At 39.5% G+C, this 27955-nt stretch overlaps 1 protein-coding gene across 1 annotated transcript in view; it reads right to left on the bottom strand.

Moving 5' to 3' along the window:
• The window catches only part of LOC128650429 (disintegrin and metalloproteinase domain-containing protein 33), a 371794-nt gene that overhangs the window by 301069 nt on the left and 42770 nt on the right, over positions 1-27955 (bottom strand). The window contains exon 2 of the mRNA XM_053704369.1: positions 14030-14109. Within this exon, the coding sequence (XP_053560344.1) occupies positions 14030-14109 (80 nt within the window). The remainder of the gene's footprint in view (positions 1-14029; positions 14110-27955) is intronic.

The raw sequence follows: 27955 nt of genomic DNA, 5'->3' as shown, positions 1-27955 counted from the left end.
TATTAACCCCTTCACTGACAAAGTGATAGATAAAATCAATCATTGTTACTCATTTTCTGTCCTCTTCACTGATATCAATATATATGTATTTATTTAATGCATTTTTACTGGTTAATATAATCCTTTGCAGTTATACTGCCCTCATACCCAGCTTCTGATGTGACCAGTTATTTCCCTCATTGTACTGAGCAATTTTTTTCAGTAATTACAGGTTATACAAGTTTTTTGGAAAGTTTTGTATTTTTCAACATTTAGTGTCCAACATGTGACCCGCGGGCCGATTTATGTCGGTGGTTCGTTTTTTTTCGTATTACTACCTGGTTGTGGATGGTTAGCAGAAAATGTGAGATAAGGAAGAGGTAAGTGGGTGCCAAGGCATCTGGAGGAAGTGGCAAGAGGCTGTTCCATGCAGTTAGCAATGTAGAGAGGTGTGATATATGACAGTACTTGGTGGTAAAGTTTAATTAACTAGTGGTGCCTGTGAATCATCACAAGTGTGATAATGTGGGGTTCAAAATTACCTTGCACAGAGGGCTTATCGACTGGCTGCCAAGGCTGTGTGTGTCCACTCCACGCTGAGCTTCCCACACCTTCCCTCAATAAAGCACTGCAGGAATGAAAGACCCCGCAAACGGAGGTACGTAGGTGTAGGGGTCCTTGACCCAGGGGGAGGAGGAAGGCGCGTCATCTCTAGGGGATGGCTTAGGATAGGAAGTGTCAGGAAGGGGAGTTTTGGCGCCAGTTTAGTTTTAGTTACTTACCAAGGAGGATCAGTGGCGCAGTTTAGCTTCCCTCCCTCCCTCCCTCCCTCCCTAAAATTGTTACTGTTTTGTCACAGCATGAAGGCGGGTGTGCTAGGCACCAAAATTTTATGACCATGGCAAAAAATTGGGTTTTTGGGTAGCCTCCCCAAGGGGTGGGAGAGCTGGGTAAGCTGCTACTTGGGCACGGGGTCCCTTGAAGCTGGAGAAAGAGTTAAATAAATACGGACTGGGCACCTTGCCATGTCCAGAGGAAATAAAGACGGCCTGGTCAATAAATAAAAAATGGTGGATTGTAAAATGGATTATACACTATATTGGTGCTAGCAAGAAAATGGAAATGAGAATGATTACTGTTTTTTCATCAGGTTATTGTGTTTTAACAATGGTTAATTTATAAGTGTTATTTAAAGTTATGTGTTATTTAATAAACAGGCTGTGGCCAGATCTTTATCCAAATCTAAGTCTCTGTCTTTATTTTATTTAAGTATGTTATAAAGGTTAGTTGTTAAGCCGGGGAATTGACGACTCAATGGGTCACAAATGGCCCACCACAGTGCACACGCACCTCATTGATGTCATTTAGAGCCGGCACAGGACAACTTGAAATAACAAATATAATCAATAGCTGATGCCGCTTCAAAATCTATTCTAGAGGGGAAAAAAGCTAAAGATAATTGCTGCAAACTTTATAGCAGCAGTAGTTTTTTACTTATGCTGTGAGCGCGATGTCTACATGCGTGCGCGCTCACAGCAATAAGCACAGACTTCCACATTTGAGAACATCACTTTCACCATGTCTGCACGGATAGGTTACAAAGCGCAAGTAAATGTAAAAAACAAACAAATAGGTACAACTATAATAAAACAAAAAAGTGATATGCATTTTAAAAACTAAAACAGCATTATGACTAAAAAAAACCAAACAAACCCTAATGACAAGTGTTTAGGGTCCCTTTAAGGATAACCACAAGTTTACCTTATTCCAAAATTGTTTGATTTTCGGGCAACTCCAAAAACAATGCATAATATCTGCATTCAGATTACTAAATTTCAGGCAAATATTATTATCAGCTCAATACCATTTATTAAGAAGTTTGCAGTGAGATTCTCTCCACGAAATTATAGTGGTTGCTTTTTGGACTAACCTAAAACTATCCTCAATCTCTTCAATAGAGATAAAAGGGAAATTTATTTTCCATTTCTTTAATAACTCATCTAGACGTCTCTGACCAGCCTTATTAAGTAACAAATTATACATAAAAGAGATGGACATGTTACCCTGTTTGTATACATTGATTGCTGAATTAATATCTCCTAACTTTCAGTCTGATTTATTGTCCTCCCATAATTTCCCATACATGTATCTCAATTGTAAATAAGCAAAAAAACTATGTTTATGTATTATAAACTCTTTTTGTAAATCCGTAAATGACTTAGCTATATCTAAGTATCATCCCTAATTTGAATCACATCTTGCAGGCCTTTATTGGACCAGTCCTTGAAAGTTCTAGAGGAAATTCCACTAGGGAAATTTGGGTTTCCACAAATTGGGAGGTATCTGGAAGATTTCCACTTAATATTTAATTCATCACATAGTTTATGCCATGCCAGGAAAGAATTCACAAGTGTCCCCATCCGGGACCAAGAGGGGGTGATAGATTTGAGAGTGAGCTGTAGGGAGTGCTATAACAAGGAGCTAGTGTGAGTGTGAGTTAGAGCTGGCCAGTACGCTTCTGTGAATATACAGATTTTGAGAAACTTTTGAAAAATGAGTCTGTCAGATTCTGGAAATGAGATTCACAGGGCAGGTGCAGTGTGACAGTTTTGACTAAGGAGGTTGAGGAGGGGTCGAGGGAAGGAATTTGCAAGATCTGTGTTATAGGTGAATGGTTGAAATGGGAATGAAATGTGCGAGGGGTTAAGGCAGGGGTTGGTGTGTTGGTTAAGAGCTTGGGTTAGGGTAGAGAGACGGAAAAAAAACAGTGATGCAATTGGGTGAAGTGGGCACTGTGTGAGCTGAGAGGAAGACAACAGATTGGACGTCTTTTCTACTGACACATAAAAAAAAAGATTTCTATCATGAATAAAAATTGACACCACATAAACATGTTAAAGGGACACTCAAGTCAAAATAAACTTTTATGATTCAGACAGAGCAGCAGTTTTAAGACACTTTCCAATTTACTTCCATTCTCACATTTTGCACAGTCTTTTTATATGCACACTTTCTGAGGAACTGAGCATCTGCACAAGCTCACAGGATATATGTATTCTAGTCTGCGATTGGCTGATGTCAGTCACGTGATAGGGCCAGAAAATGGGAGAAAAAATAAATTTGTCTGAAAACAACCCACTGCTTATTTGAAATTCAGAGTAGGTGTTATTGCATTGTCTTTTTATTATGCGCTTGATAACTATGTAATTCTACTGCATTCAGTGGTCCTTTAAATAGTCTGGTGCTGCTGTATAGGGAGAGTCTAACCGCTATTGGTGAGTACGGACAAACCTTCAGATTCATGAAAACAAAAAGTGAGTTTATTAAAGGGACATGAAACCCAACATTTTTATTTTATGATTCAGACAGAGCAGATCATTTTAAACAACTTTCCAATTTACTTCTATTGTTTAATTTGCTTCCTTCTCTTGTTATCTTTGCTGAAAGGTTTATCTGGGAAAGCTCAGAAGCAGCAAAGAACCTAGGTTCTAGCTGCTGATTGGTGGCTGTATATACATACCAATAGTCATTGGCTCACCCATGTGTTCAGTTAGAAACCATTAGTGCATTGCTGCTCCTTCAACAAATGATAACAAGATAATTAAGCAAATTTGATAATAGAAGTAAATTGGAAAAATGTTTACAATTGTCTGTTCTACCTAAATCATGAATTAAAACATTTGGGTTTTATGTCCCTTTAAGCACTAGAAGATTGTATGCCCTCACTTAGGTACAACAAATGAATCTGCACAATTTGTGTTGCTTTAGTTTACTGATTACGTAAGAATTAACCAGATGTTTGCTGTACATTGCTTTTGCCAGAAGACATCAGTAAACAGATGTTCTCCGCACAGATGGAGGCAGGAAGGGCTGTGTTATCTGTACAGGGAAGTGTAGTGACCAAAGACAGATGTGAGGAAGTGTTCTCTCTGTCATTATTGTCAGCAGTGTCATTTGTCCTGCAATGGTCCTGACTTAGGGCTGTGTTTGTCCGATCCTCCTCACGTGCAGGACTAGAGGCCGTTTGCTTAAGGCATATCTTATAGGGTGAGACACTACATACACAGCAGTATTATTAGCCATTGTTACTGATATATGGAGGGGATATCCTTGTACATAAATAAAGTAGCCTTATTTATTAGAGCATGTTACTTTTTCACTGGTGTGCCTTGCTAACTATCGGCTAGATTTAGAGTTTTGTCGGTAAAGACCCGCGGTGCTAACGCTGCTTTTTTTCCAGTGCACCCTTAAGACAACGCTGGTATTACGAGTTGTCTGAGTGGCTGCGTTAGGCTCAGAAAAGGGAGCGTTGAGCATAATTTAGCTCCACTTCAAACCTCAATACCAGCGTTGCTTACGGTAGCGGTAAGCTGGAAAAACGTGCTCATGCACGATATCCCCATAGGAAACAATGGGGCTGAGCTGGCTGCAAAAAAAACTAACACCTGCAAAAAAGCAGCGTTCAGCTCCTAGCGCAGCCCCATTGTTTCCTATGGGGAAACACTCTCTAAGTCTGCACCTAACACCCTAACATGAACCCCGAGTCTAAACACCCCTAACCTTACACTTATTAACCCCTAATCTGCCGCCCCCGCTATCGCTGACACCTGCATTATACTATTAACCCCTAATCTGCCGCTCCGGACACCGCCGCCACCTACATTATAGCTATGAACCCCTAATCTACTGCCCCTAACATCGCCGACACCTATATTATATTTATTAACCCCTAATCTGCCCCCCCCAACGTTGCCGCCACCTACCTACACTTATTAACCCCTAATCTGCCGACCGGACCTCGCCGCCACTATAATAAATGTATTAACCCCTAAACCGCCGCACTCCCGCTTCGCAAACTCTATAATAAATTGTATTAACCCCGAATCTGCCCTCCCTAACATTGCCGCCACATACCTACAATTATTAACCCCTAATCTCCCGCCCGCAACATCGCCGCTACCCTCCCTAACATCGCCGCCACCTACCTACAATTATTAACCCCTAATCTCCCGCCCGCAACATCGCCGCTACTATAATAAAGTTATTAACCCATAAACCTAACTCTAACCCTAACCCTAACACCCCCCTAAGTTAAATATAATTTTAATTAAACTAAATAATATTCCTATAATTAAATAAATTATTCCTATTTAAAACTAAATACTTACCTATAAAATAAACCCTAATATAGCTACAATATAATTAATATTTACATTGTAGCTATTTTAGGATTTATATTTATTTTACAGGCAACTTTGTATTTATTTTAAAGTGAATGTACATTTTTTTACATCAGCTGCCTCCTAATTACTGTTTTACCCATCAGTATCATAACTGCTATGTTTATTTTTTTAGAAAAATTAAGATTGTTTATATATTTGAATTACTTACTTTTTTCCACTTTATATCTTCCTCCTCCCACCCGGCACTTCCTTGTTCTTCACATGTGACGTATAGAGCAGTCCCAACCGCTCTATACGTATGTGTGAAGCGCGCACCCATTCAGCTTTTTTTTCTGAGCATGCGCATAATTTCAGTGATGCCTCCTCATTCATGCCTAATCTCGATTTATATTTATTTTACAGGCAACTTTTTATTTATTTTAACTAGGTACAATAGCTATTAAATAGTTAATAACTTTTTAATAGCTACCTAGTTAAAATAACTACAAAATTACCTGTAAAATAAATCCTAACCTAAGTTACAAATACACCTAACACTACACTATCATTAAATTAAATAAATAAATTAACTACAATTAGCTAAACTAAAATGCAATTAAATAAACTAATCTATAATACAAAAACAAACAAACACTAAATTACAAAAAATAATAAAAAATTACAAGAACTAATTACACCTAATCTAAGCCCCCTAATAAAATAAAAAAGCCCCAAAATAAAAAAATGCCCTACCTTATTCTAAATTACAAAAGTAATCAGCTCTTTTACCATCCCTTAAAAGGGCTTTTTGCAGGGCATTGCCCCAAAGTAATCAGCTCTTTTACCTGTAAAAAAAAATACAACCCCCCCAACATTAAAACCCACCACCCACATACCCCTACTCTAACCCACCCAAACCCCCCTTAAAAAAACCTAACGCTAACCCCCTGAAGATCTCCCTACCTTGAGTCGTCTTCACTCAGCCGAGCCGAATTCTTCATCCAAGGTGCGCAGAGGAGGTCCTTCATCCGGTAGAAGTCTTCATCCAGGCGGCGGCTTCAATCTTCATCCATCCGGAGCAGAGCGGAGCCATCTTCCAAGGAGCCGATGCGGAGCCATCCTCTTCATCCGGAGTCTTCGAACACAATGACGGTACCTTTAAGTGACATCATCCAAGATGGCGTCCCTTCAATTCCGATTGGCTGATAGGATTCTATCAGCCAATCGGAATTAAGGTGCAATCAACCAATCAGATTGAAATTCAATCCGATTTGCTGATCCAATCAGCCAATCGTATTGAGCTCACATTCTATTGGCTGTTCCAATCAGCCAATAGAATGCGAGCTCAATACGATTGGCTGATTGGATCAGCCAATCGGATTGAACTTCAATCTGATTGGCTGATTGGATCAGCCAATCAGATTTTTCCTACCTTAATTCCGATTGGCTGATAGAATCCTATCAGCCAATCGAAATTGAAGGGACGCCATATTGGATGATGTCCCTTAAAGGAACCTTCATTCGTCGTTCAGTCGTCGGTTGAAGAGGATGGCTCCGCTACACTCCGGATGGATGAAGATTAAAGATGCCGCCTGGATGAAGACTTTTACCGGATGAAGGACCTCCTCTGCGCACCTTGGATGAAGAATTCGGTTCGGCTGAGTGAAGACGACTCAAGGTAGGGAGATCTTCAGGGGGTTAGCGTTAGGTTTTTTTAAGGGGGGTTTGGGTGGGTTAGAGTAGGGGTGTGTGGGTGGTGGGTTTTAATGTTGGGGGGGGTTGTATTTTTTTTAAAGGTAAAAGAGCTGATTACTTTGGGGCAATTCCCCGCAAAAAGCCCTTTTAAGGGCTGGTAAAAGAGCTGATTACTTTTGTAATTTAGAATAGGGTAGGGCATTTTTTTATTTTGGGGGGATTTTTTATTTTATTAGGGGGCTTAGATTAGGTGTAATTAGTTTAAACTTCTTGTAATTTTTTATTATTTTTTGTAATTTAGTGTTTGTTTTTTTTGCATTATAGATTAGTTTATTTAATTGTATTTTAGTTTAGCTAATTGTAGTTAATTTATTTAATTAATTTAATGATAGTGTAGTGTTAGGTGTATTTGTAACTTAGGTTAGGATTTATTTTACAGGTAATTTTGTAGTTATTTTAACTAGGTAGCTATTAAATAGTTATTAACTATTTAATAGCTATTGTACCTAGTTAAAGTGAATGTAAAGTCACCCCTATTGCTTAATGCAATATTGTTAAGCTATTCAAATAAGGGGGAGTTTAATTCATCGATTTTTAACAAGCTTAGCAATAAATCCAAAATTATACCTTTTAAACTCTATTTTTATGCCGCGCTGCCTCCGCCCGCCATGTTGTCCCTCATTATTGGAATGAATGACAGCTACTCTAGCTAATCCGCGTTTCCCCCCCAGGGGGTTCAAACCCTTTTTCGATACGTCATGCGCTTCTTCAGCGCATGCGTTTGAAAATGTTATCCTATACCAGAAGCAATGCGTGTTCATAGAACGCGCATGCGCTTCTGCAAAAAATTATATGTGAGCAATTATTTAGGCTAAAGAGCAAAGATGGGTGTAATTCATGTTTCGTTTGAATTAATGAATTTAATAATTGATGGGTATCTGGTTTTAGGATCGAGATTAGGCATGAATGAGGAGGCATCACTGAAATTATGCGCATGCTCAGAAAAAAAAGCTGAATGGGTGCGCGCTTCACACATACGTATAGAGCGGTTGGGACTGCTCTATACGTCACATGTGAAGAACAAGGAAGTGCCGGGTGGGAGGAGGAAGATATAAAGTGGAAAAAAGTAAGTAATTCAAATATATAAACAATCTTAATTTTTCTAAAAAAATAAACATAGCAGTTATGATACTGATGGGTAAAACAGTAATTAGGAGGCAGCTGATGTAAAAAAATGTACATTCACTTTAAAATAAATACAAAGTTGCCTGTAAAATAAATATAAATCCTAAAATAGCTACAATGTAAATATTAATTATATTGTAGCTATATTAGGGTTTATTTTATAGGTAAGTATTTAGTTTTAAATAGGAATAATTTATTTAATTATAGGAATATTATTTCGTTTAATTTAAATTATATTTAACTTAGGGGGGTGTTAGGGTTAGAGTTAGGTTTAGGGGTTAATAACTTTATTATAGTAGCAGCGACGTTGCGGGCGGGAGATTACGGGTTAATAATTGTAGGTAGGTGGCGGCGATGTTAGGGAGGGCAGATTAGGGGTTAATAAACTTTATGATAGTGTTTGCGAGGCGGGAGTGCGGCGGTTTAGGGATTAATACATTTATTATAATGGCGGCGAGGTCCGGTCGGCAGATTAGGGGTTAATAAGTGTAGGTAAGGTGGCGGCGACGTTGGGGGGGGCAGATTAGGGAGTATTAAAAATAATATAGGTGTCGGCGATGTTAGGGGCAGTAGATTAGGGGTTCCTAGCTATAATGTAGGTGGCGGCGGTGTCCGGTCAGCAGATTAGGGGTTAAAAATTTTTATTAGAGGGTTGGCGATGTGGTGGGGCCTTGGTTTAGGGGTACATAGGTAGTTTATGGGTGTTAGTGTACTTTGTAGCACAGTAGTTAAGAGCTTTATGTTCCGGCGTTAGCCCATAAAGCTCTTAACTACTGACTTTTTTTTGCGGCTGGAGTCTTGTCGGTAGAGGGTCTAACGCTCACTTCTTCCAAGACTCTAAATACCAGCATTAGGCAAATCCCATGGAAAATATAGGATACGCAATTGACGTAAGGGGATCTGCGGTAGCCTCGAGTCGCGGAAAGAAAGTGAGCGGTAGGCCCTTTCCTGGCTGACTCTTAATACCAGCGTTAGATAAAAAGCAGCGTTAGGACCCCTTAACCCTGCTTTTGAGGGCTAACGCAGAACTCTAAATCTAGCCGTATAGCTTTAAAAGGACATGAAACCCAACATCTTTCTTTTACGATTCAGATAGAGAATACAATTTTAAACAACATTCCAATTTACTTCTATTATCTAATTTGCTTCATTATTTATAGATCCTTTTTTGAAGAAATAGCAATGCACATGGGTGAGCCAATCACACAATGCATCTATGTGTAGCCACCAATCAGCAACTACTAAGCCCTTTTAAATATGCTTTTCAACAATTATATCAAGAGAATGAAGCCAATAAGATACTAGAAGTACTTTGGAAAGTTGTTTAAAATTGCATGCTCTTTCTAAATCATGAAAGAAAGAAAAATAGGTTTCATGTCCCTTTAATGCTGGGATTTATTTAACCTCAAAATGCTACAAATTGCATCAATCAGCCATTTTACTGGCAGCATTTGCAGGTTGCAGAATTCACTTATTGGCCTCCTAGAGAAAATGGGACAAGCACATTTTGGAAGAAGTGTTTAGTGTCATTTTACTGTCACACCTCCATTTCCCTTTAAGGTACCAAAGAGCACAGCGTCCCTGTTGTTTCTAAGTTACAGTCCTCAACAAACACAGACTGGTCGGCCTTTATGTATGTTCCTACATTAAAGGAACACTCAATCAAAATTAAACTTTCATTATTCAGATAGAGCAGCCATTTTAAACAACTTTCCAATTTACTTCCATTAACTAAATGTGCACAGTCTTTTTATATTTAAACTTTTTGAATCACCAGCTCCTTCTGAGCATGTGCAAGAATAAGTGTGTATGCATTTGTGAATGGCTGGTGGCTGTCACATGGTACGTGTATGCATTTGTGATTGGCTGATGACTGTCACATGGTACAGGGGGAGTGGAAAAAGACATAACTTTTAAAATTGTCAGAAAAAAATCTACTACTCATTTGAAGTTCAGACTAAGTGCTATTGCATTGTCTTGTTATCTTGCATTTGTTGATTATGCAAATCTACTGTGTTGACTGGTCCTTTAACTAAATTGTAACTGTCTTAGGAGTAGTCAAGCAGGGAAATCATTTCTATCTGATATGGTTCCTTGGGGGCTGGAGGTGCAAAGCCTAGGAGGAGTGTTTAGTAGCTCACTGGATGACCACTGGAGATGGGTTATGACAATCTCACCCAGAGACACAAGACACTATACTACAACTGTCTTCACTTCTGCAAAGTAAAATAATTACTCACAGTATTTGTTACAGCTAGCTCACTAATGTGTCATGTTAAATCACCTGTGGAATAGAAGGCGCTTCTTTTGGACTTTATCACTGCAGACCCAGTGTTTGGTTACATTGAGTTAGAGCCACAATTCTGGAGATGTAAAGCCCTAAGTCTGCAAACACGTAATACAGATTATTAGAGCTGGAGCTCTTATTAAAGTCACCAGAATCAGTTGTTTTGAGTAGTGTCAGATCCTTCTATGCACAAATATATGAGAGGCGTTACTGCAGCAAGCGAACACAAACTATCACTTTAAGAGATCCCCAGGATAGTGTATATGGACAGCTACTGCCCAGGAGGGATATAATAGGATTTATATATTTATAACTAAACATAAAATAACATGCAGAAAAAAGAAAAACTAGTTCCTCTGCAAATCTATGTACACAGCATCAACACCTTACATCTTAAAGAGTCATACAATTATGCCCCAGAAAGATAACATTCATTACCTTTTGTGTGTGTGCATGCATGTGTATGTATATGGGTGTGTGTGAGTGCATATATATGTACATGTGTGTGTGTCTGTGCGTGCATGTATATGTGTGTGTGCGTGCATGTGTATGTATATGTGTGTGTGCGTGCATGTGTATGTATATGTGTGTGTATGTGCATGTATATGTGTGTGTGTGTGCGTGCATGTGTATGTATATGTGTGTGTGTGTGCATGTGTATGTATATGTGTGTGTGTGTGCGTGCATTCGCATGTATATGCGTGTGTGTGTGCGTGCATGTGTATGTATATGTGTGTGTGCGTGCATGTGTATGTATATATGTGTGTGTGTGTGTTTGCGTGCATTTGTATGTATATGTGTGTGCGTGCATGTATATGTGTGTGTGCATGCATGTGAATGTATATGTGTGTGTGTGCGTGCATGTGTATGTGTATGTATATGTGTGTGTGTGTGTGTGCATGTGCATGTATATGTGTGTGTGTGCGTGCATGTGTATGTATATGTGTGTGTGTGCATGTGTATGTATATGTGTGTGTGCGTGTATGTGTATGTATATGTGTGTGTGTGTTTGCGTGCATGTGTATGTATATGTGTGTGTGCGTGCATGTATATGTGTGTGTGCGTGCATGTGAATGTATATGTGTGTGTGTGCGTGCATGTGTATGTATATGTGTGTGTGTGTGTGCATGTGCATGTATATGTGTGTGTGTGCGTGCATGTGTATGTATATGTGTGTGTGTGCATGTGTATGTATATGTGTGTGTGCGTGTATGTGTATGTATATGTGTGTGTGTGTTTGCGTGCATGTGTATGTATATGTGTGTGTGCATGTGTATGTATTTGTGTGTGTGCGTGTATGTGTATGTATTTGTGTGTGTGTGCGTGCATGTGTATGTATATGTGTGTGTGTGCATGTGTATGTATATGTGTGTGTGTGCATGTGTATGTATATGTGTGTGTGTGTGCGTGCATGTGTATGTATATGTGTGTGTGTGTGTTTCCGTGCATGTGTATGTGTGTGTGTGCGTGCATGTGTATGTCTATGTATATGTGTGTGTGTGCGTGCATGTGTATGTATATGTGTGTGTGTGTACGTGCATGTGTATGTATATGTGTGTGTGCGTGCATGTTTATGTATTGTGTGTGTGTGCGTGCATGTATATGTATTGTGTGTGTGCGTGCATTTGTATGTATATGTGTGTGTGTGTGTGTGTGTGCGTGCATGTATATGTATATGTGTGTGCGTCCATGTGTATGTATATGTGTGCGTGTGCATGCATGTGTATGTATATGTGTGCGTGCATGTGTATGTGTGTATATGTGTGCGTGTGCATGCATGTGTATGTATATGTGTGCGTGTATGTGTGTGTGTGCGCGTGCATGTGTATGTATATGTGTGTCTGTGTCTGCATGTGTATGTATATGTGTGCGTGCATGTTTATGTATATGTGTGTGAATTTATGTGTGTGTTGGTATGTGTATCTGTGTATGTTCACATATATGCATTTATGTGTATATGTGTGTATATTTGCATGTATGTGTGTCAGTGTGTTTGTGAGTGTGTGTATGTGTATTAGTATGTGTGTTTATGTATGTTCACATGCGTGAATGTATGTGTATCAGTGTGTGTACGTGTATGTGTACGTATGTTCACATGTGAGAGTATGTTTGTCTGCGTGTGTGTGTATATATATATATATATATATTATACACACACACACACATACATGTGTATATTTGCATGTATGTGTACCAGTGTGTGTGTGTATGTATATATATATATATATATATATGTGTGTGTGTGTATATATGTGTGTATGTTTGCATGTGTGTGTGTATGTTTGCATGTGTGTGTGTATATGTGTGCATATATTTACATGTTTGTGTGTGTATACATGTGTGCATATTTGCATGTGTATGTGTGTATATATATATATATATATATATATATATATACAAGTAGAAAATAAGAGCGCACCATGGTCTGAGGACGGGGCTAACAACGCTCTTATTTTCTACTTGTATGTTTGCTCTTGAAAGCACCCCGGGCATTTGGGTCTATTGAAAGTGTGTGCAGTGCCCTACGGACATTTACTATATATATATATATATATATATATATATATATATATATTTGTGTGTGTATATTTGCATATATATATATATATATATATATATATATATGTGTGTGTATATTACATGTGTGTGTGTATGTTTGCACGTGTGTGTGTATATATTTGCATGTACAGTATGTGTGTGTCTGTATATATGTTTGCATGTGTGTATGTAAGTATGTTTGCATGTGTGTATATTTGCATCTGTGTTTATGTATATACTGTGTATATATACATATATATATATATATATATATATATATATATATATATATGTGTGTGTGTGTGTGTATGCCAACATGTGTGTATAGATGTGTATATATTGCATGTATTTGTGTGTGTCTGTGTGTCTGTATATATATATACGTGTGTATGTTTGCATGTGTGTGTGTATGTATGTGTGCATATTTGGATATGTGTGTATACGTGTGTATGTTTGCATGTGTGTGTGTATGTATGTGTGTATGTTTGCATATGTGTGTGTGTATGTGAGAATGTTTGCATTTGTGTTTGTGTGTATATTTGGATATGTGTGTATACGTGTGTATGTTTGCATGTGTGTGTGTATGTGAGTATGTTTGCATTTGTGTTTGTGTGTATATTTGGATATGTGCTTATACGTGTGTATGTTTGCATGTGTGTAAGTGAGTATGTTTGCATTTATGTTTGTGTGTATATTTGGATATGTGTGTATACTTGTGTATGTTTGCATGTGTGTGTGTGTGTGTATGTGAGTATGTTTGCATTTGTGTTTGTGTGTATATTTGGATATGTGTGTATACATGTGTATGTTTGCATGTGTGTATGTTTGCATTTGTGTTTGTGTGTATATTTGGATATGTGTGTATACGTGTGTATGTTTGCATGTTTGTGTGTGTGTGTGTGTGTATGTGAATATGTTTACATTTGTGTTTGTGTGTATATTTGGATATGTGTGTATACGTGTGTAAGTTTGCATGTGTGTGTATGTGAGTATGTTTGCATTTGTGTTTGTGTGTATATTTGGATATGTGTGTGTGTGTGTATGTTTGCATGTGTGTGTGTGTAAGTTAGTATGTTTGCATTTGTGTTTGTGTGTATATTTAGATATGTGCGTGTATAATTGCAATTGTGTGTGAAAACAGTAAACCTGGAAAAGGAGTACATTGGATAAATGTGACACTTACCTTTTCTAGAGGACCAAGTGACCGCCTGATCCGCCCATTCTGTAGCCATACAGCAGTGACAGCCTCTCCGTGGGGGGCCCCTGTCATATGAACACAAACATTATATGAGAGCGGTGCGCACAAATTACTAACTCAGTAGATTTGCTAAACAGACTCAGAAATATAGAAAAAAGCAAATAAAGATAAATAAGTAGTGAGTACACGAGTAAGCAGCTGCATCACAAATCACTGGTTGAAATGTTGGCCCCAGGCAGCTAAAGAGTGAGTCCCAGAGGTACAGGGGACCCCTGAGATTCTGGTCCTTACAAGTGGCCCTTGATCTTTACCGCTATTACTAATGAATATACCTTCTAACAACCCATTCACCATGCTGGCTAATTACTGATGGGCCCTTAATGTCCAGAACAAGAATTACAACTCTGTATGTTTTAAAGCTACACAGTGTCACTTTACGTATCGCTTCAGTGAGAAACGTATATTTGTTATTACTATAACGATCTCTTTTTAAAATGAAAACAGGAGAGTTACATATTAACTATAATTTACACACACAGTACCCTGGTCTTGCTCCATATAAATCATTCTCTTTCTTATTCTTTTAAATATGTAATTTTGGGACAGTGTCTGTACTGGGAGACAGATGCCATTTTAGGTCTGTTTTCTCTATAAAAGAAAGTTGCTTGAGAGGTGACATGATTACTTTATATAAACATATTCAAGGTCCATATACAGAGTTGGCAGAAGCCCTGTTTATTCAAAGGCAGTTGTGTGTGAAAAATGGTCACAATTTATGTCTAAAGGAAAGGAGGTTTAATCTAAAGCAACATAAACATGTTTTCAATGTAGGAGCAATCAAACTGTGTAACTCTTTGCCCAAAGAGGTAGTGAATGCCAATACCGTAGATACATTCTGCCTAGAAACAGAATTCAGGGCTATGATTGGTTAAGTTAAATCCAATTATCAGTTCTAATTGTAAATCAGGGGCCCGATCTGATATGCAGCGTCGCCCGCAAAAGCCGGCGCCGCCGATTTTTGCGTTGTTTTGGTATCACATACGGCGTAGCATACAAGTTCCGCCCGTATATTTCACCCGTCGCCCGCAATTTTTACTCCCATAGGCTAACATGGGACCGCGTCGTAAGTCGGTATCCAATATCCAGCGCAAGGCCTTTACGTGGCGAAAATGGAGAAATCTTACTCCATTTTCACCTCGCCATAAAATGCAACTGTAGCAGGCCTTGCGCTGAGTATGGGAGCACCGTAACTCACTAAAATGCCTGCAAAAAAAACCTAACACCTAAGGCATGCGCAATGTCTATCTACCTGTCAACCGCAATCCCCCACCGCAATAACTAATAAAGTGTATTAACCCCTAAACCGCCGCTCCCGGAGCCCACCGCCACCTACATTATATATATTAACCCCTAAACCGCCGCTTCCGGACCCCGTCGCACCTAAATAAAGTGTTTAACCCCTAAACCGCCGCTCCCGGACCCTGCCACCACCTACATTAAATTTATTAACCCCTAATCTGACCCCCCTACACCGCTGCCACCTACATTAAATTTATTTACCCCTAATCTCCCGCCCCCAACGTCGCCACCACTATATTAAATTTATTAACCCCTAAACCTAAGTCTAACCCTAACACCCCCCTAACTTAATTATTATTTAAATAAATCTAAATAATATTACTATTATTAACTAAATTATTCCTATTTAAAACTAAATACTTACCTATAAAATAAAACCTAAGATGGCTACAATATAATTAATAATTACATTGTAGCTATTTTAGGATTTATTTTTATTTTACAGGCAACTTTGTATTTATTTTAACTAGGTACAATAGCTATTAAATAGTTAATAACTATTTAATAGCTACCTAGTTAAAATAATTACAAAATTACCTGTAAAATAAATCCTAACCTAAGTTACAAATACACCTAACACTACACTATCAATAAATAAATTAAATTAAATTAATTAACTACAATTAGCTAAAATAAAATACAATTAAATAAACTATAGTACAAAAAACAAACAAACACTAAATTACAGAAAAAAAAAATTACAAGAAGTTTAAACTAATTACACCTAATCTAAGCCCCCTAATAAAATAAAAAAGCCCCCCAAAATAATAAAATGCCTTACCCTATACTAAATTACAAATTTTTGCGGGGCAGCATCTTCTATCTTCTTCCATTCGACGAGGAGCGACTCCATCTTCAAAGACATCCGGCGCGGAGCATCCTTCCAGCACGACGACTACTTGACAAATGACGGTTCCTTTAAATGACGTCATCCAAGATGGCGTCCCTCGAATTCCGATTGGCTGATAGGATTCTATCAGCCAATCGGAATTAAGGTAGGAAAAATCAGATTGGTTGATTTAATCAGTCAATCAGATTGAAGTTCAATCCGATTGGCTGATTGGATCAGCCAATAGAATTGACCTCACATTGACCTTAATTCCATTGGCTGATAGAATTCTATCAGCCAATCGGAATCTAAGGGATGCCATCTTGGATGACGTCACTTAAAGGAACCTTCATTCGTCGGGTAGTCTTCGGATGAAGAGGATGCTCCGCGTCGGATGTCTTGAAGATGGACCCGCTCCGCATCGGATGGCTGAAGACAGAAGATGCCGTCTGGATGAAGACTTCTGCCCGTCTGGAGGACCACTTTGCCCGGCTTGGATGAAGATTTCTCCCGGCTTCGTTGAGGACTTCGACCCGGTTGGATGAAGACTTCTGCCGCTTCCTTGAGGATGGATGTCCGGTCTTTAGAACTGTAAGTCGATCTTCAGGGGGTTAGTGTTAGGTTTTTTTAAGGGTGTATTGGGTGGGTTTTATTTTTAGGTTAGGGTTTGGGCCTGCAAAAGAGCTAACTGCCCTTTTAAGGGCAATGCCCATCCAAATGCCCTTTTCAGGGCAATGGGGAGCTTAGGTTTTTTTAGATAGTATTTTATTTGGGGGGTTGTTTGTGTGGGTGGTGGGTTTTACTGTCTGGGGGGTTGTTTGTATTTTTTTTTACAGGTAAAAGAGCTGATTACTTTGGGGCAATGCCCCGCAAAAGGCCCTTTCAAGGGCTATTTGTAGTTTAGTTTAGGCTAGGGGGGGTTATTTTTTGGGGGGCTTTTTTTATTTTGATAGGGCTATTAGATTAGGTGTAATTAGTTTAAATATCTGTAATTTGTTTATTTTCTGTAATTTAGTGTTTTGTTTTTTTTGTACTTTAGCTAATTTAATTTAATTTAGGTAATTGTATTTAATTTAGTTAATTTATTTAATTATAGTGTAGTGTTAGGTGTTATTGTAACTTAGGTTAGGTTTTATTTTACAGGTACTTTTGTATTTATTTTAGCTAGGTAGTTATTAAATAGTTAATAATTATTTAATAATTATTGTACCTAGTTAAAATAAATACATACTTGCCTGTAAAATAAAAATAAACCCTAAGCTAGCTAAAATGTAACTATTAGTTATATTGTAGCTAGTTTAGGGTTTATTTTATTGGTAAGTATTTAGTTTTAAGTAGGAATAATGTAGTTAATGATAGTAATTTTATTTAAATTTATTTAAATTATATTTAAGTTAGGGGGTGTTAGGGTTAGGGTTAGACTTACGTTTAGGGGTTAATATATTTAGTATAGTGGCGGCGACATTGGGGACGGCAGATTAGGGGTTAAAAATGTAGGTAGGTGTCGGCGATGTTAGGGACAGCAGATTAGGGGTTAATAATATTTAACTAATGTTTGCGAGGCAGGAGTGCGGCGGTTTAGGGGTTAATATGTTTATTATAGTGGTGGTGACATTGGGGCAGCAGATTAGGGGTTAATAAGTGTAGGTAGGTGGCGGCGACATTGGGGGCGGCAGATTAGGGGTTAATAAATATAATGTAGGTGGCGGCGATGTTGGGGACAGCAGATTAGGGGTTCATAAGTATAATGTAGGTGGCGGCGGTGTCCGGAGCGGCAGATTAGGGGTTAATAAATATAATGCAGGTGTCGGCGATGTTGGGGAGGGCAGATTAGGGGTTAATAAGTGTAAGATTAGGGGTGTTTATACTCGTGGTTCATGTTAGGGTGTTAGGTGTAGACATAAATTTTATTTCCCCATATGAATCAATGGGGTTGCGTTACTGAGTTTTACTCTGCTTTTTGGCAGGTGTTAGACTTTTTCTCAGCCGGCTCTCCCCGTTGATTCCTATGGGGAAATCGTGCACAAGCACGTACGACCAGCTCACCACTGACTTAAGCAGCGCTGGTATTGGAGTGCGGTAATGAGCAAAATTTTGCTCAACGCTCACTTCTTGTCTTTTAACGCCGGGTTTGTAAAAATCAGTAATACCAGCGCTGTAGGTAAGTGAGCGGTGAGACAAAACTGCTCGTTAGAACCGCATAGCCTCTAACGCAAAACTCTAATCTAGCCGCATGATTCTAAACTTCAAACCCTAATATCTCCTGTCACAAATCATATATGGAAGCCTAACACCTAAGAGGTATCTCGGATGGCCCTATTTGTATTCTGTTAATGTGACATGCATCATTTCTACCAATAGATTGGCTATGCATAAGATATAGGCGATATGAATATTTCAAAGTAAACATATAATCAATTTGAAAACCAATATGTGAACTAGTATAATGAAAACATTGTTATTATTGCTCAAGGGGATTTCCTACTTCATGTTGATAATGTGTTTTCTGATCAGTTGGACTCTAATCTTACACCATACAGTTATTATGTAAAAATAATAAATAATACATTTAACTAGAGAATATATTTAATATGAAAATAAATTAAACCTCCACACTTGTATTTTTAATGGGATCTTGATAAAGGCTATTTTTAGCTGAAACGCGTAGATCATACTACTCAGCTCCCAGACCCAAAGACTCGTCATTACAGATCTCCCAGGACCATTATCAGCATTGCACTAACATAAAAGGTGCAAACTGAATTGGTAGGAGATTTTTGTCAGATCCCACTCCCAGAACCAATTCTGAACACAGATAGATGCGGTAGGAGACGGGAAACCAACAGACAACTTTTTCAAAAAGTGCGCGCACTCATCATACTCCACACGGATTGGATAAGATTCAACACACCAAAAACAGACTGTAAAGCAGACCAGTCTGTCGAAGCATTAAGTGAAACAAAGTAGCTTCTAAGAGTAAGTACGAAAGCAATAACTACTAGCTCTGAAGCTGAAGAAACAACAGTGAGTATCAATTTAAGTTACAATATAGTAACCACCTGGAATATAAACAAACCACATCTTGAAATAGCTGTTCATTCATTGAAACACTCGAACAGTTCAACATCATTGTACCCAAACACACTATGATACAGACCTGGACATTCAAGATTTATAATTCACACGCTGAAGAAGAGAGTCAAAATTAATGAACTGACTTATTACCTAAATTTCACTGAATATAAGAACACATTTATTGAGCATTTGAATACATCGCAAGTGCCTGAAATTTTCTTCTGCATGTAATACATGGCTGATAGTTGCAGAAAATCTTGAGACGCCTATATCAGTAGATGATTGTATTATTGTTTTTATGCATAGCTATAAATAACAGTAAATTGATTTTTAATTGTTAGTGACACCGGTGTCTATATTTTTATTGATTTTTATAATAATCATAGTGTTTACCGAGATATTTGAGTGTCAATTTCTTTTTATATTTATTAAATTTATATTTCTATCTATCAATGTAAGTTTTTTCTTTTCTGTAAGTTTCAATTAGAGTGAACATTGGGTCCGTAAGTGGAAATTCCTTTGAGTTTTAAATTCTAATTTAGATTACCCAAACCAGGTTTATATCTAACACAGTTAACATAGTAACTCGTACTAAGAATTTTTTTTTGTTTTCATTTATAGTAGTATTTTTTGTATTTTTGAATTTCTACATTAAAGTAGTTATTATTATTTTTATTTCTTGAATTTTCACATTCTAGCCACTTTTACAGTCAGCCTTTTGGGGCGCCTCTAACACAACGCTACTCTATATATAATCTGTATCCCTTTCCTAGAATTATAAGTCATTTGTGCCCTGTTCTTTTAGGCTAGGAAACCAGGAATGACAAACTAATTCTATGACGAGTAAAATATTAATAACAACACTTAACACAATATTTAAAGCATTGATGGATCACAGTGATAGCTTTAGTGTCTGTTTATTATTATTTGGTGATATTTCATATTGGTGTAGCTATCCTCCCATTAAAAATACAAGTGTGGAGGTTTAATTTATTTTCATATTAAATATATTCTCTAGTTAAATGTATTATTTATTATTTTTACATAATAACTATATGGTGTAAGATTAGAGTCCAACTGTTTGATCAGAAAACACATTATCAACATGAAGTAGAAAATCCCCTTGAGCGATAATAACAATGTTTTCATTATACTAGTTCACATTTTTCACATTTTGGTTTTCAAATTGATTATATGTTTACTTTGAAATATTCATATCGCCTATATCTTATGCATAGCCAATCTATTGGTAGAAATGATGCATGTCACATTAACAGAATACAAATAGGGCCATCCGAGATACCTCTTAGGTGTTAGGCTTCCATATATGATTTGTGACAGGAGATATTAGGGTTTGAAGTTTAGAATCATGGTTTGTGTATTTGTTTTTGTAAGACACATTGATGTTGAATTGTATACACAAGTGTTACTAATTATACAATTAACAAGTAGTCCAATGGGAAGCCGTTTGTGGTTTTAAGTAGACTGTTTTATTACACAGAGCAAGCAGCTATGAATACGGCACCCGCTGAAACGCGTCAGCTGTAGCTTTTTTGCTGACTTTCCATTCACACTATGCATGTAGTCGGTGCGTCAGGCTTTTAAAATGTCAAAATAAAATACGTATGTTTTATCACTCCCGGCTGGTGCTCCTATTCTTTTGTGCTTTGTACTACTTGACCTACTGGAGTGAAGCACAGCCGGTGGGACTTCTGTTTTATCCCAATCACCTATAGCTCCGAGGACGGTTGGAGCTGTTCCACTGAGACCAATTACTACTGGTAGATATCTTACACACCCCTTGGAGGAACAGAGGAGTGTCTCGGCTATCCAATCAAAGGAAGGAGGACGGACCTGTGAATACTTCTGGGTTTACTCAGAGGGATTTGCTGGAGCTCTCCGTGGGCTGGAGCCAAGTGTACCGACAAAGGAAGCAGAGCTTTTTTAGAGCCAAGCGAGGGCATTCAAAGCTGTTGGGACACCATTAAAGGTTGAACGTGAGTGAGCCCTGACCGCACTGCAGGTACAACTGGAACTTTGAGCTGAAAAAGGGTAAGCACGTTTATTTCTACTTGTACTTACCAGCTCACTGTGTTCGCCTAGCCCACACCCCAGGACTTTGTAGATGTTTGTACACTGCATTAATTTACCACACATCATATGAGTGGGGAGATATCCTTTTGTTGTGCTGTACTATCAGTACGTATAGACCAGATATCTGAGGAGATTTCTCTCCATTCCAGTGAGTTTGTAATCATCGCACCTATGTCTCAGTACGTACAGACCAGATATCTGAGATTTCTCTCCATTCCGGTATGTTTGTGATCATCGCACCCTATGTCTCAGTACGTATAGACCAGATGTCTGAGGGAAATTCTCTCCATTCTGGTGAGTTTGTGATCATCGCACCCTATGTCTCAGTACGTATAGACCAGATATCTGAGGAGATTTCTCTCCTTTCCGGTGAGTTTGTGATCATTGCACCCTATGTCTCAGTACAGATAGACCAGATGTCTGAGGGAAATTCTCTCCATTCTGGTGAGTTTGTGATCATCACACCCTATGTCTCAGTACGTATAGACCAGATATCTGAGGGGATTTCTCTCCATTCCGGTGAGTTTGTGATCATCACACCCTATGTCTCAGTACGTATAGACCATTATCTGAGGAGATTTCTCTCCATTCTGGTGAGTTTGAGATCATTGCACCCTATGTCTCAGTACGTATAGACCGTTATCTGAGGAGATTTCTCTCCATTCCGGTGAGTTTAAGATCATTGCACCCTATGTCTCAGTACGTATAGACCGTTATCTGAGGAGATTTCTCTCCATTCCGGTGAGTTTGAGATCATCACACCCTATGTCTCAGTACGTATAGACCGTTATCTGAGGAGATTTCTCTCCATTCCGGTGAGTTTGTGATCATTGCACCCTATGTCTCAGTACGTATAGACCGTTATCTGAGGAGATTTCTCTCCATTCCGGTGATTTTGTGATCATCGCACCCTATGTCTCAGTACGTATAGACCGTTATCTGAGGAGATTTCTCTCCATTCCGGTGAGTTTGTGATCATCACACCCTATGTCTCAGTACGTATAGACCAGATATCTGAGGAGATTTCTCTCCATTCCAGTGAGTTTGTGATCATCGCACCCTATGTCTCAGTACGTATAGACCAGATATCTGAGGAGATTTCTCTTAATTCCGGTGAGTTTGAGATCATCGCACCCTATGTCTCAGTACATATAGACCGTTATCTGAGGAGATTTCTCTCCATTCCGGTGAGTTTGTGATCATTGCACCCTATGTCTCAGTATGTATAGACCAGATATCTGTGGAGATTTCTCTCCATTCCAGTGAGTTTGTGATCATCGCACTCTATGAGGCCGAATTATCAAATGTCTGTCGGATCTGATCCGACAGTGTGGATCAGGTCCGACAGACATCGCTGAATGCGGAGAGCAATACGCTCTCCACATTCAGCATTGCACCAGCAGCTGACAAGAGCTGCTGGTGCAACGCCGCCCCCTGCAGACTCGCAGCCAATGGGCCGCCAGCAGGGAGGTGTCAATCAACCCGATCGTACTCGATTGGGTTGAATTGTGGCGATTCCTGTCCGCCTCATCAGAGCAGGCAGACAGGGTTATGGAGCAGCGGGCCCTCAAGCTCCGTACGGAGCTTGATAAATGGGCCACTATGTCTCAGTACAGTCCCTATTACTTTGTTTTAAACAAGCTTGCATACAGAGTTTAGCCCAGGAAATATGTTATTTAACATGTTTTTCTATAACCCTTGTTGCAATATGATGCTGGATTTATATAGTAGTTAAGCGAGTGTTTCACTGTAAACTGAGTAAAGGTTTAAACACACCTATTGTTTTTACACCAATCACAGCCCAGGGAGGCCTTTTTAAAGTGAATAGCTTAGTGAGTGTGATACTGGCTATGAGTAAGGCTACGGCCGAAATGCGTAAGCCACTGCTTTAGGTGTTTTTGATATTTCTCTTCTGTTCCCATGTTGGACTTTTAATATTTTGGAATGAAGAATATTTACTTTTTAACTCTGACCCCGGACCAGCTCTTTCTTTTTTTACTACATTGCCATTACACTACGGGGATCAGATTCAAGGAGCGTGTGCTGGTACTCACTGTCCAATGGGAGGCAGGAGGGTGTGTAACAGTTAGCCACTCATGGTCCGCATCGTCAGGAGTGAGTCACGCCAAGGCCTGTGTGCAACCGGAACTGTATCTGAGAGAGGAGCGTCACAGCGAGCGGTGTTAGGCATTCCCACAGTTTGCCCCAAAGGAAGGGAGGCGAGGCAGCCCAGGATCACCGGAGTCGCTGACTCCCTCTGGCATCACAGTGAGTAAAAGAAAAATACCGTTGTTGGGATGTGAATGTAATTGAAACTACACTACATTGTAGCAAAGCGATTTCAGCCCAGTTTACCAGTATCCCTGCACGGACTGTACCGTATTAGGTTGTTTTCATTGAACTCACTTGACTGTTGACATTTTTGCTTAAGACACACAGGTGGGATTTTCAAAGTGGAATATCTATATCAGCCTCTGTATATTGCTGACAGAATTAACCATTTGTGTTACATCCACTTTCTCTACACAACAAATACTCCCTTTGTACCAGCACACCTTATCCCCACATAGCACATATTTTATGGGGATTTGTATGATTGGGAATTTCTGTCTACTACACCATTTTCTCCCTTTTCAGTACATATAGACAAGATATCTGAAGAGATTTCTCTCCATTCCGGTGAGTTTGTGATCATCGCACCCTATGTCTCAGTACATATAGGCCAGATATCTGAGGATATTTCTTTTCATTCCGGTGAGTTTGTGATCATCACACCCTATGTCTCAGTACGTATAGATCAGTTATCTGAGGAGATTTCTCTCCATTCCGGTGAGTTTGTGATCATCGCACCCTATGTTTCAGTATGTATAGATCAGTTATCTGAGGAGATTTCTCTCCATTCCGGTGAGTTTGTGATCATCGCACCCAATGTCTCAGTATGTATAGATCAGTTATCTGAGGGGATTTCTCTCCATTCCGGTGAGTTTGTGATCGCTCTGAGCAGGCGGACAGACATCGCCGCAAATCAACACGATTTAGTACGATCAGGTTGATTGACACCCCCCTGCTGGCGGCGTTGCACCTGCAGCTCTTGTGAGCTGCTGGTACAATGATGAATATGGCGAGCATATTGCTCGCCGTATTCAGCGAAGTCTGGCGGACCTGATCCGCAATGTCGGATCAGGTCCACCAGACTTTGATAACTAGAGGCCTATGTCTCAGTACATATAGACCAGATATCTAAGGAGATTTCTCTCAATTCCGGTGCGTTTGAGATCATCGCACCCTATGTCTCAGTACGTATAGACCAGATATCTGATGAGGAGATTTCTCTCCATTCCAGTGAGTTTGTGATCATCGCACCCTATGTCTCAGTACGTATAGACTGTTATCTGAGGAGATGTCTCTCCATTCCAGTGAGTTTGTGATCATCGCACCCTATGTCTCAGTACGTATAGACTGTTATCTGAGGAGATGTCTCTCCATTCCGGTGAGTTTGTGATCATCGCACCCTATGTCTCAGTACATATAGACCGTTATCTGAGGAGATTTGTCTCCATTCCAGGGAGTTTGTGATCATCGCACCCTATGTCTCAGTACGTATAGACTGTTATCTGAGGAGATTTGTCTCCATTCCAGGGAGTTTGTGATCATTGCACCCTATGTCTCAGTACGTATAGACCAGATATCTGAGGGGATTTCTCTCCTTTCAGGTGAGTTTCTGATCATTGCACCCTATGTCTCAGTACGTATAGACCAGATATCTGAGGAGATTTCTCTCAATTCCGGTGAGTTTGTGATCATCGCACCCTATGTCTCAGTACGTATAGACCGTTATCTGAGGAGATTTCTCTCCATTCCGGTGAGTTTGTGATCATCGCACCCTATGTCTCAGTACGTATAGACCAGATATCTGAGGAGATTTCTCTCCATTCCGGTGAGTTTGTGATCATTGCACCCTATGTCTCAGTACGTATAGACCAGATATCTGAGGAGATTTCTCTCCATTCCGGTGAGTTTGTGATCATCGCACCCTATGTCTCAGTACGTATAGACCAGATATCTGAGGAGATTTCTCTCCATTCCGGTGAGTTTGTGATCATTGCACCATATGTCTCAGTACGTATAGACCATTATCTGAGGCGATTTCTCTCCATTCCGGTGAATTTGTGATTATCGCACCCTATGTCTCAGTACTTATAGACCAGATATCTGAGATTTATCTCCATTCCGGTGATTTTGTGATCATTGCACCCTATGTCTCAGTACGTATAGCAATTCAACCAAACGAAAACCGGGTGAGTAAAACAATCTGGAAATTTATTGCTTCAATTTAAAATAGGCAACACGCTATTAAAAACATATAAGCACAGACAAGGGAGACTAGTCTGACATGTTTCGGCCTTGACTGGCCTTAATCATAGACACTTTAGTCATGGTAAATGGGGCGGCTATTATACCACCCACCTTAATTTCATTGGCTGTCTGTGCTAAGGGTTAAATTTGTTACACCTGCTATCTTGTATATTGGATCTATGTAAAATATTTGCTTGGTCAGTGAGATCGTATGTTAGTAATGTCTCACCCTATGTCTCAGTACTTATAGACCAGATATCTGAGATTTATCTCCATTCCGGTGATTTTGTGATCATTGCACCCTATGTCTCAGTACGTATAGACCAGATATCTGAGGAGATTTATCTCCATTCCGGTGAGTTTGTGATCATCGCACCCTATATCTCAGTATGTATAGATCAGATATCTGAGGAAATTTCTCTCCATTCCGGTGAGTTTGTGATCATCGCACCCTATGTCTCAGTACGTATAGACCAAATATGTGAGGGGATTTCTCTCCATTCCGGTGAGTTTGTGATCATCGCACCCTATGTCTCAGTACGTATAGACTGTTATCTGAGGCGATTTCTCTCCATTCCGGTAAGTTTGTGATCATTGCACCCTATGTCTTAGTACGTATAGACCAGATATCTGAGGGGATTTCCCTCCATTCCGGTGAGTTTGTGATCATCGCACCCTATGTCTCTGTATGTATAGACCAGATATCTGAGGAGATTTCTCTCCATTCCGGTGAGTTTCTGATCATCGCACCCTATGTCTCAGTACGTATAGACCGTTATCTGAGGAGATTTCTCTACATTCCGGTGAGTTTGTGATCACTGCACCCTATGTCTCAGTACGTATAGACTGTTATCTGAGGAGATTTCTCTCCATTCCGGTGAGTTTGTGATCATCGCACCCTATATCTCAGTACGTATAGACCAGATATCTGAGGAGATTTCTCTCCATTCCAGTGAGTTTGTGATCACTGCACCCTATGTCTCAGTACGTATAGACCGTTATCTGAGGAGATTTCTCTCCATTCCGGTGATTTTGTGATCATCGCACCCTATGTCTCAGTACGTATAGACCGTTATCTGAGGAGATTTCTCTCCATTCCGGTGATTTTGTGATCATCGCACCCTATGTCTCAGTACGTATAGACCGTTATCTGAGGAGATTTCTCTACATTCTGGTGAGTTTGTGATCATTGCCCCCTATGTCTCAGTACGTATAGACCAGATATCTGAGGAGATTTCTCTCCATTCCGGTGAGTTTGTGATCATTGCACCCTATGTCTCAGTACGTATAGACCAGATATCTGAGGAGATTTCTCTCCATTCCGGTGAGTTTGTGATCATCGCACCCTATGTCTCAGTACGTATAGACCAGATTTCTCTCCATTCCGGTGAGTTTGTGATCATCGCACCCTATGTCTCAGTACGTATAGACCGTTATCTGAGGAGATTTCTCTCCATTCCGGTGAGTTTGTGATCATTGCACCCTATGTCTCAGTACGTATAGACCAGATATCTGAGGAGATTTCTCTCCATTCCGGTGAGTTTGTGATCATCCCACCCTATGTCTTAGTACGTATAGACCAGATATCTGAGGGGATTTCTCTCCATTCCGGTGAGTTTGTGATCATCACACCCTATGTCTCAGTACGTATAGACCAGATATCCGAGGGGATTTCTCTCCATTCCGGTGAGTTTGTGATCATCACACCCTATGTCTCAGTACGTATAGACCAGATATCTGAGGGGATTTCTCTCCATTCCGGTGAGTTTGTGATCATCACACCCTATGTCTCAGTACGTATAGACCAGATATCTGAGGGGATTTCTCTCCATTCCGGTGAGTTTGTGATCATCACACCCTATGTCTCAGTACGTATAGACCAGATATCTGAGGGGATTTCTCTCCATTCCGGTGAGTTTGTGATCATCGCACCCTATGTCTCAGTACGTATAGACCAGATATCTGAGGAGATTTCTCTCCATTCCGGTGAGTTTGTGATCATCGCACCCTATGTCTCAGTACGTATAGACCATTATCTGAGGAGATTTCTCTCCATTCCGGTGAGTTTGTGATCATTGCACCCTATGTCTCAGTACGTATAGACCAGATATCTGAGGAGATTTCTCTCCATTCCGGTGAGTTTGTGATCATCGCACCCTATGTCTCAGTACGTATAGACCAGATATCTGAGGAGATTT

The sequence above is a fragment of the Bombina bombina genome, chromosome 2, assembly GCF_027579735.1.
Source record: "Bombina bombina isolate aBomBom1 chromosome 2, aBomBom1.pri, whole genome shotgun sequence".
Taxonomy (NCBI): domain Eukaryota; kingdom Metazoa; phylum Chordata; class Amphibia; order Anura; family Bombinatoridae; genus Bombina; species Bombina bombina.
The sequence above is the reverse complement of the archived record's forward strand: the minus strand, read 5'-3'. Positions and strand labels throughout refer to the sequence as shown.